Raw genomic sequence first — 18,003 nt, forward strand, 5'->3', positions numbered from 1 at the left:
GGTTTTTTCTTTTCTTTCCTATGGTCTCTTAGCTGCATCAGCATGATTCCAGCTTTAGGTGGAATACATTTGACTAATGAAATAAAAACTGTCGACGTTTTTAGCAGATGACTAAGTCTGAGAATGCAGTTCCCAGTTACGACTTCCCAGATAGGGCCGAGGAACTTTACGCTTACTCTGCTGTAGATTGTTTGCCTGATGGTGCAGATACAGTGGGGCTGTTCAGGGAACAGAAACAACATGAGCACAGCTGTTACAAAGAAGAAAGTAAAATGCCTCTTAAGATGGAAACAGAATAACTTTGCAGTGCCAGTTTCTTAGAAACACTTTGCTGCTAGGGAGAGCACAGGTGGAGACTAACTTCTGTGAATCTACTTCTGTCACACAGTCTGCTTCAGGGCTCAAGTCAGCTGAGAAAAAAAGCATAGGTGAATTATCATGTGTTTTTTTGACATGGATGTTGATACCAGCTGGAGAAAGTAAGGGACGTGCTATTAATCTGTGAGGCAGTGGACATGAACACTTAAGTTTATATATTGCATAACTCTCTGATATGAAGTGACTTTAAAAAAAAAAGTTATTTTGTAAAAATCTAATAAAAGGTTTTTTTATTCCACAGTGGTTCTGTCCTCTAGAAGTTAGTCCTAAACATCCTTCTCTTGGTGGGCTTTCTTGGCATTGTTAGATCCATTGTCTTGCCACTGGCTTTTCAGCTTCTGTAAGATTTCTGATACCATTCCTACTTTTGGTTTTGGGAAGTTCAGTGAGCTCTTTGGGCTCTACAGCTACAAAAGCAAAACCATTGACACAATACTGTGCTCTCTTACTTAGTATTTCTCCTTTTCCTGCCTTTTAATCCAAGTTTAAAGTCACAAAGACAACAGGTAAGACCTTATCTTTGACAAACCTGCTAGCCGAATTACACTGCAGCATTTTTTCAAATAGATGCCATTCTTAAGTTTGCCATTGACTCGAGCTATAAAGATGTGTAATATTCTTTGAGCATTTACTGAAGTTATCTGTGGGCCTTCAACTCAACACTAAGCATAGATTTTGACTGAGTTTGCATTTCCTTCCTCCTGAAAAGAAGTACCTGCACTTAGGCATTGAAAGAGAAACTGTAATGCAAAGTGCAAAGTGTTACTGATTGTATTTTGGTTGAACACCAAGACTTGTGTCCTTTCTAGGCGAAGCACATACTTGATCCTTTCAGTTAATACTGAGCATAATTCTAGGATGAGCTTTTTCCTCTGTCTGAAGGGTCTGTGAAGTACAGTGATGAAGGCGTTACTATTTGGTATCAGTAAGACTGCTTATCTGAAGGCACTGTCAAAATCTACCCAGTGTTTCTGGAGACAGTTATCTAAAGGTCAGCAGCCCTAATCTATATAAAAATCTTTCAGTAGTAAAGCATTATAAGTTTGCAGGCTTGGTTATATTTATTTCAACTATAGTTAGTTACATATTTTCTAACGCTCTATAACCAAATTACATTTCCCTCCTAAAACAAATTTTTTTAATATCATTTTTAGTAGACTAAAACAACAAAGAAATCAACTCAGTCCTCAAGCTCCTTTATCCTTGCTGACGCCTTAACAACAACTAGAAGCCCTCTGTCCAGAAGGGACAACACAATTACTCAATGCACCTAAAAACAGCAACACTGAGGCAAACCAAGGTCCATCTCATACAGAATCCCACTGCACTGATGCCTGTAAGCAGTGCCAAGAAAACACAAGAGCAAGATAAACACAGAAAATATGATAAAGGCTGAAAGAGATATTTAGATTTATATTTAGATTTTAAGTTAGGTTATTTCCAGAGCATACATCATTTTACCATATATGACAGTTTAAGTGGCATTCTCTTCTGCAGTCTTGGCCGCATACGTAAGTTGTTGGTACTCACAATTTCTAGTAGAGAAGTTCCACAATCTAGTCCCCACCACATTGAGAACCACTACTTTTTTCTTAGTGTTTTCTAGCTTTACATGTTGACTTAATTCTTCCACTGAGCAGGGTGGTGAACAACGTGTCTCCATCTTTTCTGTACAGCTTGTAATTCAGCAGATCACTATAACAACCAATACACTTTACATCTCAAAGGGAGATAAAAGTCTAGCTTACTTAATTGTTTCACTTACCTTTGACCATCAGCTTTGTCAGTATTGGATCCTTTTCTAGGTCCACTGACTCCTTCAGATGAGGGTGATAAGAGTAAACATCACTCAGGAGACAGATGAACCACAGAGTCAGGCACTAGCATAAGGTCTTGTTTTGTTCTCTGTCCTACTTCTAACAAGCTACCTAAAGTTACCATCTGGAAAGTAAAAACAAGAAAAAAGAACCTCAAAGAAAAATAGCTGTATTTGTTAACCAGCGACCTAAACTTACTTGCAGGTATATAAGACTAAAACCTCAGGTGCCTTATCTAGGGCCTTTTCCCTCAAACAACTGTGATTGATGGCTATTAGCCAGTGAATAAATAAGTTGTTCCTGGAGAAAGCACTGAAGTACCACTTTCTCCAAGCCTAAAAGCTGCAGCTGCAGCACATCAAATTGATTTCTAAAAAAAAAAAAAAAAATAACAATCCTGCTCTAAGTTGTTAGTATTTCCATGGTGACAGCTAGATGTGTTTTGGTGGTGACTGCATCCTCCACTTAGTTTTTTTTGTCATTCTTCTGCAACAAAATGGCATTATGTGTCAACTTTCATTTTATTTTGCTATGCTTCTGCAATTAGCCTGCACTTGTGAGACTTTGTGGAAGACAAGAAATCACAATTTCATGATTTTCTCTCAAATTAACTTACAGTATGCCAAAGCGAGCAAACAAATCTGCACAGTACACTGCTAAAAAAGTTAAGTACTACCAAAAGAGAACTACAAACAATTATGTGGAAAAACAAATGTGTAAGATGACTTTATTTGGGGAGGAGGAGAACACAGAGGCTTACAGCATCATTAGGAAGCCTTTTATAATCTATAAAATAACTTACAATATAAATAAAATTCACCTCTGTCAGTAGTTTCAACATACATACATAGCACTAGACTACATAACATTGAAAGAACACAAATGAATGCCACTGAGTGCCAATCTTCTCAAATGTGTTTATCTTTTATCCTGTTGGAAAGCTCCTGACCCGTCAATGCATGCACAACTGATAAAGGCAGAGGCGTGGTCTGAGCTGCTGTGGGTGAGCTATGAGTGTAGAGAACTATCTGGAGAGGGTACATAGCATCATTTCTCCCATTTGAATGACTAGGATTAGAGGCTGCTTCTAAATTAAGGGGTTGTAGCAATGCAATTAATCTATAAAAATACATTTTCTTAATCCAGAGGCCACGCTTCCATAGTTGAATAAGCTTATGGTCGCTGTAATAGGTGTCAGAGACAATTTAACATGCACGAGTGTGAAAACACGATTTGTACATGCTGATCCTAAAGTGATCTTGAACAGTAAACCTCTTTGCTTTCCGTGGGCCTATTATTTAGACATTTTCTAAATCATCAGGTCCGTTTAATGGAAAAATAAAATTTATCAGGCCATTACTGCTTGCATGTACTCACTTAATTTCAGTCCTGGGAAAAGTGTAAAATACATATATGGTAATGGGCTATTTAATAACAACAAGCAGGGTTGATGAGGTGGCTCGATAATCTGTCCCTGGTGAGTACTAAAGTCCTTAATTTAGTTTCTTGGTATCTGGCTTTCTGATAGGTAGAGCGCTGGCACTGCTGTGGGTTTTTGTTAGCTTACTATTGCAGGGGTTCGGGTTTTTTATAGCTTTTATTGTTCTTTTTGCCTGATTGTCTCTCCAGACTACAGGATGACAAGGGGTTATTTTCAATTGTTGAAGTGTAACAGAGTGGGAACGTACAATTCAATAAATGCTTTGTCTGGCTATGTATTTCAAAGCAAAAAAGCCACCTTGTTTTTTCACTTAATACACTCTCTCATGTAAGTATGTCCACAAAAGGATTTAATCATAAAAAATACAACACAGAGAAAGCCTGAAGTAATAACTAGCTGATCTACTTTATCCCATCAAGCACTCAACTCAAGGCGATAGCGAAACCTATCCAAATCAGACCTTAAGGCAAGCAATGAATTACCATGAAATAATAACTTTGATAAACTAGCATTCAAAAATGTCACTTCAACTTGGCATCTGTTTCAGGCTGTGGTACACTGGAACAGAGCAGCCATGATGACACCTCAGTACTGGTAAGTTTATCCTACCGTAAATAAAGACAGCAGCCGTGGCACATCTTTCATTTCTTTACCTTGAAAAGACACAAGAAAGTTACCTGACGTAGTTCAGTCAACAGTGTGCAGCTGTTATGAGCTTGTGCCTGAATTTCAGCCAGATTTTGGAAGGACTTTTCAGTCCTCATCTCACTCTCCTCTACTGCCTTCATCACTCACATCCAACGACAGTGCCCCAGGATCCCATCTTTGTCCATAAACAGATACTCAGCAACACCAACACAGCGAACTTAAGATCACTTCTTCATGTTCTCCTCTTCCTGAAAGTTCTAACTTCTTTTTGATGTTCAGTGTAGTGAACTCAGTGTTCAACACTGGGGGCAGGGCCATGCAATGCACCTAACAGCTCACCATCTGACAAAGGTTAGATCAGTCAGATAGCTAGTGGGCTGAGGGTATGGCATGTGCATAGACAGGCAGAGGCAAAAATCTTTCATGAACTACAGCTGCTGACACCAAGCTTTGTAACCTTTCTTCATGAGTAACACAAAGGATTTGTTTCCTCGTGCTTAAGGTACCTACTCAGGGGTTCTCTGTTAATCATTCACTACACCGTGGAATCAGTGAAGGCACAGCTCAGGGAAACAGCAACTACTTGTACTATTTGTAAAGTATTTCTGGTTGAGTAATGCCTAGGAGATTCCTTGCAGTTAGGCCTTTAACACATTAAATACATGCAATGGCATTTTTTTCCCTCAACATTTTACGTTGAAATCAGGCCTTCCACACCAAATTGCTTCTGAAGCTGGCTAGCTTCTAAGGGAATCAAGTGATTTACCAATCTTTCTTCATTAAAAACAAACAAACAAACAAACAAAATACTCAATGAAGTACATAAAATATCTACAAAAAGCAAAAAAGAAATGCGCGGCTATGCGTGAGAAAGCTTTACCGGCACTCGTGGTGCTCCTTGATAATAGAGCTAAAGGCATTCTGATGCAGGCTTGTCTTCACTCTTTTTTCCCTTTGTCTTCTGTTGCAAAACCAAACTCTCACGACTTCTTTCTCGAGATTAAGCCCCTCAGCCATCCTCATGATTTCCTGAGAAGAAGGCTTGCTTTGTTCTCCAAAGTGCCTCTCCAGGGCTTCTTTGGCAGCAATGCTGGATAAAGAGACAGAAATTCACTTTTAGAAACTTTCCTGACACATTCAGGCTTTTTCATTGTAGTACTTCTGGAAATGAGAGATGACAACAGCAGTGTTCTAGCGGTTATCATGTTTTCTAAAAGCCTAAGACCTGTCACAACCTGTTCTTCGCAGTCAGCAATGACTGAAGTCGAGTGGTACCAAAAGAAAAAAAAGAAAGGTAAGCCAAGGCTATTATCTTTGCACAGCGTCAGATAGAATTTGCTTCCTGTTTTTGCTAAAGTGTTCTCAGAAATGAAAGTATCTGTAAACACTTTTACATAGGCGCAACAGGACGCAGCCAAAGCCGGCTTAAGCAGCAGCTGCTAATTCTTCGGACACAAGAGGGCACTGTATGCATTATTCTGGAGATCGCATGCAAATATACGAAATACCTGCTGGAGCTGCCGTTATTTCGACTGTAGTATGTTGGTGGTCTTTCATTTATGTGTGTATTTTGCAATGTTTAGCAACATTACCAAAACCACCTAATTAATAGTTCTACACACGCACAGATATGTATAGATACGTTACTGAGAGAGCTGGGGCTGTTCAGCACTGAGAAGACCCTGGGGAGACCTGGTAGCAGCCTTTCATTGTCTAAAGCAGGGCTGTAAGAAAGAAGGGAACAGACTCTTTAGCGGCATCTGTTGTGATAGGACAAGGGGAAATGGTTTCAAATTAAAAGAAGGGAGATTTAGACTGGACATCAGGAAAAAGTTTTTTACAATAAAGGTCATGAGGCACTGAAACAGATTGCCCCTGGAGATGGTGGATGCCCCATCCCTGGAGACACCCAAGATCAGGCTGGACGGGGCTCTGAGCACCTGATGGAGCTGTAGATGTCCCTGTTCACTGCAGGGGAGATGGACTGGATGCCCTCTAAGGGTGCCTTCCAATTCAAACCATTCTGCGATTCTATGATTACTTTTTTGACTAAAAGATTTTTAGGCTTCCTAATAAAAATGGAAAATTAAATAGCTTTCACAACTTCAAATTATCAGGCCCTTCAGGTTTTCAAACTGAGGTCCTACTTGCCTTAAAAATAAACAGTAAACTTCTGGTATGTTTAAAAATATTTTATAGAGTCCCAAGCTTCCCCTCAGCGATTTGTGCCTTTGTCAGCCCACCATATTTAATAGCCTCAGTGCAATGAGGGTAGATATAAAAGCAGAAATAATAGTAAGCATTATTTCCTCAGCAGTTGTTAAAAAAGTAAGAACAGCAAAACCTATAACATTAGTGAAGCAGTCTTCATGAGGTTTCTCTAGATCTTGGGAAACACCTGAACAGAGTTGGTCTAAAATCACAGGTAGGCCATAGTGGGCAAGGGCCTGGCACATCCTTTCTCACTTGAAGAGAAGCTGAGGAAAATCTGGCCTTCCATCAGTAAAGCTTTGTCCTTTGTGAGGTGCTGTGATTAGCAAATGAGCAATGAAGCATTTCACATCCCCTGCTCAATCCTAGCTGAGAAGCAACCTCTTAAGAGGAATATTTACTTTAAAAGACATAAAGAATTTGTATCTTCAATTTATTCCTTATATCAAAGGCAATATAATTGAAAAAGGCAAATCTCAAGTTGACTGTGAGAGGAGAAAGTGTGAGCTGTCATTGTGGGGCTCAGATTGTGGGGCCATAGAGCAATCTACATCTCTGGAGGATGACATTGCACACAGGACGTGATTTCTGATCAAAGAACAGGAACTTTTCTGTGAGAGGTAGGGCCTGACAGCATCAAGTTCATGCCCTAAAGTGGCCATATTCTCCTTCTGTGAAAAAAAAAACACAGCTACTTTGGAGGCCCCACTTGGTGAATTCTTCTTCACCAACAATTACAAGTGTCTAGGGTATTGAAAAGGGTACACCTCACCATTCCTTGCATCATGTTTTTGGTTTTGCCTATTTGGTAATTGTTTTTCTATGACGAACTACCCATCTGCTTGATTTCTGTATGGTTTTGAGGCTAGACAGATGGTAGGTGTTGGCTACCTGAGATAAAAAATAATGGGAGAAGGAAGTTCCCTAACAACTCTATTTTTTATTTATTTTTTTTTTTGTAATACAGCTCAAGAAAATGCTTCCTTGGGAACTCCAAGGAATCCAGTGACAGAGAACAGAGATGGTGATCCACTATTACCTGTAAAATATGCCCTCAGATGTCCCAGATATCAATTTCCTGGCAAAATAATTTGATTTCATTTGATATAATGTAGAACTTCCCATAAATAATAATTTAAAAACAAAACAAAACAAAACAAAGAAACAGTGATGCTCTGCACTTATTTACTATATCAACATTTTAAAATTGGGTCAGAATTAGAATAGATGTTTTTTTCACATGGAAATACATTGTTATATTCTGAAAAGTCTCTAATTGGGAAATACAATGTGCTTGGAGCCCACTGGGGTTTCATAGGGAGGGAGGTGTGCTGTTATTTTTCACTAGAATGTTTCAAAACAGTTTATCCTTCATTAACTATTCACAAACAGAACACTTTGATTTCAACCCCCCAGAATGAAACTTCTTAGCTGAAGGCATTTCTAACATGTAGCTCCATAAATATGTATAACCTTATGGTGGTTCTGCGTTTCCTCTTCCGCTCATTCACTCCAACTTTTTCATTGTATAAAGCTGCATTAAAAACAAAACAAACAAAAGAGCAATTAACTTCCAGAGGGGATGGAAACTGAGTGCAGCACTCCGTGGAAAAAACGGTTACCTTTGTTTGAAGACCAAAAGAAAGCAAAACAGATACTACTGCTGAACAAGGAGAGTGCCCCACAGAGCTACACTTTTTTCATTAAGAGGTTTGGTCGTTTTAACTCCAACTGTAAATGTTATAAGCAAAGCCAGCATGCCAGTGATAAAGTTGCAATAGCACTTGCTCTGCTTCTCTGCCCGTGTATCTGGACAGCCATGTGTCACTCCACTCATTTTACATACTTTCCTCCTCGTCATCAGCTAGATGCAGTCTAGATCAGTTTCCACACCCCTTAGCTATCTCACACTCTTTCTTCAGAAATATGGCTCTGGCTTCCATCCCATTCATTCACTCACTCTGCTTTCTGTTGTCAAGTCACCCTTGCTTTCCAGAGGACACTGCCTTACTGTTCATGCCCGCACCAGTGCTAACAAAGTCAGCAGCTGCTACACACTGCAAACTGCTTACAGGTAATCCTTACAGTGGGCTGACCACATTAGGAGAGTTTCTGGTTTCATTTGGTACAAAGGAAACTGAACTGGATGGCAGAAGCAGCTGCTTAACCATGTTTCCTACTGCTGAATATAAAGGCAAATCCAAAAAGAGGTATTAAATCTCTTTCTTCCTGCTCTAGGTGAGCGTTGCACAGCAGCAGCCCTGGCTTTCACTGTCCCCTCCAGGCATTCCACTTCCCCTCATCTCAATTCATTCTGCTGAAAGGGCTGTCCCTCAAAACGACCCGTTTCCTTTATATCAGCCAACCTGTTCTCAGTCAGTTTAGCCCAGGTAACCTCAGGAATCTCTCTACATGTGGAAATTAACTGGGCAAAAGGCAGGGAGTCCTCTAGCAGCAAAAAGATCACATAAAAAATAAATCTCTATGCCATGCTCTTCTTTAGGGCTTTAAAGAGCACTGCCTCAGCTGAATATGAATTCTGTATCCCATGGCCACACCTTAAACATTAGGCACTTGCAGGAAGTCATCTGCTAGTGAAGAATCCCAGCTCAGTGCTGCATGAGCTGTCCTGCAGATCCTAAAGTGGTGGTAATGACTATGCCTACAGGAATGGAAATAGTTCACTGCAAGGAGACTGAAGGAAATGTGTTTCTGCTTTTCTGTAGTCTCCATGCCATACAGTTTGTTCCTCCAAATATTTCTTGCTCATGCAAAAAAGGCACCAAAAATTAACACATATAATCAGCACATCTTAATATTTTAAGCTAGTAAAGCAAAACTCTGTTCATGGAAGGCACGTATTAGTCCTCCAAAGTATTTATAGGATTGTAGTTTACTTGCAGTCAATACTTTAAAGGATTTTAACTCTACCTCCCACTTGTTCTGCTTCCTCCAGCCACTTGGACAGTATTGATTTCAGTTTGCATGCGTTCTTAAAGCTCAGCTGCAAGTTCTCAAAGCGGCAAATGGTAGTTTGACTGAATTCGGAGCCATGCACAGCAGCCAGTGCTTCACCAACGTTGGTCTGTGTATAACCTGTCAAAATTAAGAGAAGAAAGTCACTCTGGAGCTTCCTAGAGAGGGTGACTGCTCTTGAGCCACTGAGCCCTTGTCTGTGGCCTCTTGGGAACCTGGTGTTCCTGTGGTGCATGCACTCAGCACTGGTGAGGCCACACCCCAAGTATTGTGTTCAGTTTTGAGCCTTCACTACAAGTCTTTGAGGCCCTGGAGTGTGTCCACAGAAGGGCAACAAATCTGGCGAAGGTTCTGGAGGACAAGTCTCATAGGGAGCAGCTGAGGGAGCTGGGATTGTTCAATCTGGAGAAGAGGAAGCTCAGGGGAGACTTTATTGCTCTCCACAGATGCCTGAAAGGAGGTGGTGGTGAGGTGGTAGTTAGCATCTTCTTCCACATAGCTAGCAATAGGACAAGAGGTAACAGTTTGAAGTTGCACCAGGGAAGGTTCAGATTAGATACTAGGGGAAGCTAATTCTCAGATAGAGCTATCAGGTGCTAGCTGCCCATGGAGGTGGTGAACTCACCATCCCTGGAGGTGTTCAAGAACCCTGTAGATGTGGTACTGAGGGGCATAGAGGACATGGTGGGGATGGATTGGTGCTTGGTATGAGTGATCTTAATGGTCTTTCCAATCTTCATGATTCTATGATCATTTTGTAGAGGCCCTGGGCTGACTTTCAGCTCACTTTAGGCTGTGTCCAACCCTCTACTGATTTCGTAAGTTTTTCATCTCTGTGATTAGGGAACTGAGAAATATCCATATCCCATAAATTTCTGTAGGTGACGCAGCAGCATTAAGCTACCCCTTGTCAGCACTGCTGGTCTCCTGTTATCTGTTCGGATGGCTGAACAGAAGAGCTCATAATAGCTCTTCTTCTAGCTTTATTCATTGGCACTGAGGACCCCATTCAGTGAACTGATCAATCTGTCTTGTCTTCCTGCCTGCCTACATCTGAGCCAGGACACACACAGTCCCTTTAGATGCCAAATGTCTCACAAGGCTACTTTTTGCTTCCCTCTTGACTGCACCGTGTCTCTCAGTCCCAGATCCACAGCCCATATTAACTCTGTCTTCTCTCATAAAGTTCAACCTCGGATCAGTTTTCCTCTGCAAATTACATTTTTCCCACTGACGCATTAAGCTCAGCCTCACCACCTCTGAGCCATTTGTTTACATCAGAGCATGTTTTGCTCCCTTACAAATTACTACATCAAGATGCAATAATAATTACAGTGATTAATACTGTGGAGCCCAGATAATCTTTCCTGTGCTGTGTTTGACATTAAATAGTTGACATACAATAAAACTACCTAGGATACAAATTTTATTTTAAAACATAAATTTCTGCTTTAGCCCTTATTTTTATACTGCAAAGTAGAACACAAGAGATTTCTTGTGGTTGAGATAATGCATAGATATCTGTAAAAAAAGTGTAAACTTTTTTTACATTTATAAAGGCGACTTCAGTTTTTGTAGGATGCTCTAAAATTGTAATGATACAATATAACTTTATAAGCAATAAGCAATAATGTCAAAATTGCAGCACTTTGCTCAGAGTACCCAATATTCAGCTCACCAGAGACCCACTGATGCAGTTTATCTCACATCACCCTTTAGTAATCAGACAGCAGCAAAGAAATCTATTGCTGCTGTACATACGCTGTGGCACCAGAAAATAAAACAGGAAGAAAAGTGCCCTGCTGGTGTGAAATATTTGCCATGGATGTCATCCATCTTGCATACTGAAGTGACATTGCACCATCTTGTGCAATGGAGCACTTCATGGGGGAAGGAATGGGTACAAAAGGTTAGCACATGGGCTGCTCTCAGATGCAGAGAATCTGGAGCTATTCAGAATAGCATACCTACAACTGGATGGAATGACTTAAACTTAATGAACAAGAATAATGTTTGTTTGCTCTTGTGAGCAAGACAAATAATTCATAAAAGAGGAATATTTAAAGTAAACTTTGGCACACTAATGCAAAAAACTGACATTTATTAACTCTTCACAAGTTTTCTGGGAATGGAGAAAGTTTAGCCATACTATGAGGAATTAAAGTTACAGTGAGACAAGTACATGGAGTGGACCATTTGATATTTAGAAATAAAAGGAAAAGGGATCTCCTTGGAAATTTTCAGCCTTTTGTTGGCTGGCTAAAAACACTTACCCAGCTTAATTCTCCGCAGTTTGAATTCGTTAGCAAATTTCTCCAGTTCCCTGATTTCAGGGGAATCCATGTCTACAGGCTCTTCCACAGACTTGCTTTTCCTCCGGAATTCCTGCTTGAAGTCTGCAGCTGTGGGATCATCGCTGAGGAGGGTCTGGTGCATGGGTGTGAAGCTGTGGCCCAGGGCACAGGAGCTGGCACTCAGGGCATGCTCAGGGAACTTATAAAGGCAAGGGGTCAGGCTACCTGAGCAAAACCCAAAAGAAAACTAAATATAGTTATTCTGCTACACTACTAAAAAGGTGCCTTTGTAATCTCTCAGTATTTGTATTATTGTAATATTTTTTTGTTACACATGCGAAAGGCTGCTCAAGAGAGAGGGTAAGGATCTCCAGGAAGACCCAGCCTTTCTCTTGTCCCTATATAAAAAAGCAGAACAAGATCTACTTTCTCATCCTACAGCCATTCTATTGCATGGGCAAATTGTGTCATAGTCAAATTAGATGGCAAACAGTCAACGATGCCATCCTGGAAACTATCACTTTCAGCCCAGGCTTGGTTCAATAGGTCCTGACAAACTTGCATGCAATGTTCCTTCTGTTTCTGTGTGAACATTCATGGGACTCACCTGTTGCAAATTTTGCACTATTCCAACATTGGCACCATAATTGCCAATGCACTGAAGCTGATATTCAGCTCCCTGGTCATAATCTGCCAATTCATGAAGATGAACTGACCAAGACTCTCTTCATTTTGTGGTGTGATAGCTGTGCACAGCCATCCAGAACAAGGTTTGTCTTTCATGCTGCTGTCACTAGTGCTGAAATGCACCACCCACTGCCTCACTGTGCCCACATCTACTGATTGGTCTCCCTAATTGTGCAGTAAGTGTTGATGAATGTCAGTGTGTGCCATTTTTATCTCATGGAAAAATTTGGTGTCACACCTTTGCTTCATATGCACTTCCATGTCAGACATCATTTTGTCAGACTTCCCTCTGCTTGTCATCTGTCACTTGGTGGGAATGTTCAGCCTCTACTGCCCTACCATCAACATCTGCCTCTGATGCTATGGGTCAACATAATAAAATAGGAGACAGTACTTTCAGAGCAGTTCTTTTGTCTTGGGTAAGGTTTAATAAAAGATTTGTTTGAGGAAAACCCAGAGAAAAACTATGACCATTCTAGCTTAAAAAGAAATTGCTTAAGAATAAAGCTACCTTATGTTACTTTTTCTTCACATTTATCAGAGTTAACAGGGAGATTCAGCAGGAATGAAAGCTCTTTTTTTGCTAAGTATTTCACCTATGTAGGAAGAGTTTCCAACTTGAAGGAGCGAAGACATATTTGGAAAAAAATAGAAGTATGATCCCTCCTGTGTGTTATCTGAAGTGAATGATAATTTCTAAGTCCTTAGGAAACCTCTGTTTTCTAAATGACACAAATATTTGCAGCAGAACTCTGAGCTTCATTAGCAACCCCTCCACATTTCTCCTTTACTTGTTTTCTTTACTCTGTTTGCTGTCAGTAGTGCTAGAGGTTCTACCCCCTTGGAATGTATTATACATTCCACACAGGGAAACCACAGAAAAGATTTTCCCAAGGAATAAGGAAGAAGACAAGAAAAAGAGAAAGACTTGCTTTGCAGTGTGCTGACACCATTTACTACATTGGGATGTGGCATGTTGCATGTCTGTAAGATGCGACTCTGGGAGAGACTCGCTGATAGCATCTCTGGAGTTGCAGGCTTGATGCCTAGGGAAAAAGAAGGAAATTAAAGGAAAGAAAGGAGAGAGATTAAGATGCACTTATTTTGGAACAAAACAAAAAAAATTTCTGAGCAATACCTATTTTTAGTATCTATTGTTTAATATCTACAGATTTCAGCTGGGGACCTGAACAAAGCCAGGAACATTTGCAACAGAAGTGAATGTATCCATGAGATGACAACTTTTGAATATTTGCACTATTCCCTGTCTCTTAAGAAGTTCCTAGGCAGATATATTCATCCATGCTGACTTACTGTATTATTTTCATCAGTCTTAAGTGAAGTCAAACATGGAGTTTGAACTGGATTATCTTTGAGTAGCATTTATCCTCTGGGTTGAGTGTTAATCTGGCTCATGGGACTGTCTCATTGAAGGCTACTTAAACTTGCACAGAGTAACTTAGCCTAGGGTATGAGTAGGATGCTAGCATTCCTTTAACATAATAGTCTATATGAAAGCTATTTATGCTGCCTTATGGAATATAGCAGAAAATTATAAATTTACTGAATGCATTTCTTTCTGGCCCTAAAGGCTATCCCAATGTCTTCAAACTGGTAAAAAGTATGAAAATAGGAAAATAATTTTTGATCGTAGCTCTTTAATTTCTAATCTCAGTCCTAAATCTTGTTGTAATTAAATTCAAGGTTAACGCTCACCGGTACTACTTATACTGCAATTCTGTGATTCTACACACACTAAGTATATTTGCCTTGACATCCTTAAAACAGAAATGTGGCAGCTGAAAGTAGCTTCAGTAAACATTGTGTAGACTCATTGCATGGCCTTTTCCCACTTGATCTTGGTATTTGGAGACAAAAGAAACAGTGGGATCCAGGATCCTGGATATTGCTAATACCCCAGTGTATCAGATAAGACAGACCTAATCCCTCAAAAGTCATCACAGGTAAGCGAAAAGAGCAGCACTATCCCAGCCTTAAGAGAGAGAAGTGAGACACAGTAATGTGCTAAGAAATACAGAGGTTTAAGGTTTAGGACATAGAACCGTAATTTGCAAACCTCCCTTTCAGTGCTTTAGGTCCATACCTGCCTTTAAGCAGCTGTTTTGAACTTATTCCTCTAAAGAAAAGCTAACCTCATTATGCTAATAACTCAGTCTGTTGAGGCTGTCTCTTACCTGCCATCACCCCATAGGTAGAGGGTTGATTTCCATAGTGACAGGACGGCACAGAATAATGAAGTCCTGCTGACACATTTCCAGAAGTCATCATGGCAAAATGGAGATAGGAACATTTAGGAGTTTGGATCAAAGACAAAACAGACGGGACTGGTAAGAAAACGCATGAGGATTCAAGATACATCCTTTCAGTTCAGAGGTAGACAGTATCCTTGTATATAGTTCTCCTGCAAACATTAACTCTAGGCCATAACCATCTGGCAGTTTCTGAGAAGCAAAACTCAACAGTATATAGCTCAATCAGATGAAGAGATAGGTATTTCAGGTCTATGCTCAGTAACCTCCAGTTAACCTCTGAAGAATCAGACAATTTTTTATTCAATGCAAAACACATGATTGTTTTTCATGCGTGAGTAGGCAGCAGAAATATGTACACTGTCCTCTAACAACTACTGTAAAGAGTAATTGTCAATGCATATTTGTGAACACAAAAGGCTGAACTTTAGAGCACACATTCCAGTTCTTCAGAACAATATGATTAATTAGGGATTAGTATCTGTTTTTTTAGAAGAGTGACCATAACAGTAAAATGCCAATTACACATTTACGGATACAAACTCTACTGAATCATTCATACCTGTACAACTGTAAGTGCACCCAAAAGAGAGGTTAAATTAATAATATCAGTGCAAGAAGAGCAATGCAAATTTTCTGAATATTTGAAATAATATATAGGTGCTTACTAGTAGGTGTTTTTTTCCTATTATTATTTCATAATTCATAATAGAATTTTTATGCTTAAAAATTGCCATTTTCAACTTACTAATAGAGATTTAACATTATGCAGGGAGAAAGATGTTATTTGAATTAAATAATGTCCACTGAACTGTATATGGTACTGCAGAATATTAGCCATATGATACAGTATACTACTTGAAGAGAAGCATACATATTTCTATTTAATAATACAGTATCTAATAATACAGGATTTTTGCATGCTGTTTAATGAATTTCTGCATGTATGATACATCGTTATTAAAAATTCTTCTGAATTCTACTGTTTTGTACAACTTTTCCTTATCTGCTTTCACCAAAATGGCATTATTTATTGCAATTTCTGGACCTACATATGAAATTCTGAAGGCTTACTCATTGTAAACAGCACCTTCTGTCATGTCTGTTCTTTGACGGTCACCTGCTAGATGTGATGCTGTGAAGAAAATTCCACTGATTACAGTGGTTGTTGAGATCTAACTACAAAATACGGAAAACCTAAGATGCACCTGTGAATGCTTTTTGTTACACTGCCTGTCACCATATGTGTCTTTATAGATCAGAACCAGATGGATAAACAAACAACCTAGATAAAGAAAAGCTATGATACAGATAAATAAATGTGGCTTCAAACAAAATTTACATTCTGCTATCCTGTACTTCCACTGCTATCCAACAACTGTGTTAGGATATTTAGAGCTTCCTGCATGGCATATGAGAGTGCGTTATGTATTACTGATGCTCAGTTTTCATTAGTAACATGCTTTTTCATATTATTAAAACACTTTATTCCCAATGGATTTCAGCAAAAAGATAGCTTCTTGCTGGAGCTTCAAGTTCTTACCTTTATGCAGATTCAAACAAACCAAAGCTATTTATCTTCCTGAAAGTTTTCAGTAACTTCCGTATTGCAGCATATCACTTCTGAAGATCTGAGGCTGCGAGAAAACTCTCTATTCCTGACAGTTTATTGTTTAAATGTAATTATTTAGATTATACACATTTCCAAAATGTAGACAAGATTCCTGTCACCAATTTTGAACATTAGATGTTATTATTATTCAGGAGGTAATTTTTTTTTCCCAGCTTCTTAAAAGCTCCCACAAGTAATATTACACCTGTTTCAAATTGATTTCCTATCTAAAGTCATTTATATTATCAAAATTTGTGGTTATTTAGGAAAAAAACTTTAAATTTATTTACCTGACACCATTGAAGACTACGTAGGCACAAAAAAAGTCAGCATTTAAACCTGTTCTAAGCTATTGTAGTGATAGCTTACCTTAGCCTAATGTTTTAATAAACTGGGAGAAAGTTAAAATTTCCTGAAATGCAAACATTTAGTGTTCCTGATTTACTCACAACACAGCTTTGTGAAAATGCTTCTACTTTAAAGTAGTCTCAGACTCACATAACACTGATATCAAACACTTTAAATATTGTAAAGCTTGAGGCACACAGTTCAGCTACATATTCACTACAAATGAGTTACAGAGAGCAATATTATTTTTAAAAAGTACCTGTGGAGACAACATTGGTCGCATGGTTAGAAACGGGCAGGCACTCTGCTGCGCTGTGATGCATTATCAGAGGCAGGGAGGGAGAAGAGTCAGAATTCAAGGGTACAAAATTGTCGGATGAAGCAAACGCTTGGCAAGTCATGCCCTCAAACAGGTGAAAGGCAGAGAGCCACCTTCCCCCGTTTGCTAACAGAACAGGTCCTGGGTGATTAACAGCAGCTTCAACTCTATTCCAGTCTTCACACTTGTATATACATATACAGAAGGACTCCAGAGAACAGGGAGGTCGTGTGCAGGTATTTATACCACTGGAAAATCCCTTTATCCATTTTAATGTTCTTTTCCCAGCAATATTGCTGTCTTGCTACAGAGCCTCCTTCCTTCCCACACAAACACAATACAGGTCCAATTAGCGGGGGGAGAAGAAGAGGGAAACCAGAGACACGATTTAACAGATATTTTCAATTAGGTCTTTTGTGAAGAACAATGACCAGAAAAAAATATATATAAAAGCGTTGTCTCCGAAGTCGCAGCCATGAGACAGGTACGTTTAATACTAAGTAGGTTTCCACAGTTAACACCTGCCCCCAGAATCTCATCCATACAATTGTGTGGAAGACAACCTGGCTGAGAGCTCAATCCAGAGTCTGAGGAAGTCAAGAATTTATAGCAAAATACTCCAAGTTAACTTAATTCACAACAGTAACACAGTGATCGCTTGTCCTGTCATACAAGCATAAATAAGAGATACGTAATATGGGGTAATGATATCCAAGAGGAAGTTGCTGAACAGATGGAGTTACTTAAACAAGAACTGCTACATGTTTTTCTAACATAAACTCTTGAAAAAGCCCACTGTAATACATGAAATTCATTCACAGCTCCTATTCTTAATTGATATTACCGCGGCATCTACAGTCTCATCCAGAGTGCTCTGGTCTTTATTGCACTAGATATTGAATAAAAGCAGAATATTTTTTTAAAATAATTCACTGTTCCAGTGATTTGCTGTCATGAGATTGGAATGACTTCAGAACAGTAAAGAGCATTCATATTAACCTG

The 18,003-nt window shown here is 39.4% G+C and overlaps 1 protein-coding gene across 2 annotated transcripts; it reads right to left on the reverse strand.

The window, feature by feature from the left end:
* Positions 1 to 5,160: 5,160 nt before the first annotated feature.
* Positions 5,161 to 17,083, reverse strand: POU1F1 (POU class 1 homeobox 1). Of its 2 annotated transcripts, none has more exons than XM_065744095.1 (6): positions 16,942 to 17,083; positions 14,648 to 14,716; positions 11,745 to 11,990; positions 9,427 to 9,591; positions 7,969 to 8,029; positions 5,161 to 5,374 (listed from the first exon to the last, which is right to left on the reverse strand). In XM_065744095.1, the coding sequence occupies exons 1-6, from the start codon at positions 17,081 to 17,083 to the stop codon at positions 5,161 to 5,163; spliced, it is 897 nt and encodes a 298-aa protein (XP_065600167.1). The 2 variants fall into 2 exon arrangements, with proteins under 2 accessions (XP_065600167.1, XP_065600165.1); XM_065744093.1 differs by having other exon boundaries at positions 14,648 to 14,797.
* Between the last annotated feature and the right edge of the window lie 920 nt (positions 17,084 to 18,003).

Source organism: Cyrtonyx montezumae, unplaced genomic scaffold (genome assembly GCF_038088225.1).
Source record: "Cyrtonyx montezumae isolate F1298 unplaced genomic scaffold, pur_monq_1.0 scaffold_3, whole genome shotgun sequence".
In the NCBI taxonomy this organism is placed as follows: Eukaryota; Metazoa; Chordata; class Aves; order Galliformes; family Odontophoridae; genus Cyrtonyx; species Cyrtonyx montezumae.

Bases quoted from the DNA above. Each gene is read 5' to 3' on its own strand.
- POU1F1 (XM_065744093.1), bottom strand. From the start codon at position 17,083: ATGACTTGCCAAGCGTTTGCTTCATCCGACAATTTTGTACCCTTGAAT. The intron at 14,798-16,941 runs GTACTTTTTAAA...TTTTCTTACCAG, and splicing joins GACCAATGTTGTCTCCACAG to TCCCGTCTGTTTTGTCTTTG. The intron at 9,592-11,744 runs GTAAGTGTTTTT...TAATTTTGACAG, and splicing joins ACTGCGGAGAATTAAGCTGG to GTTATACACAGACCAACGTT.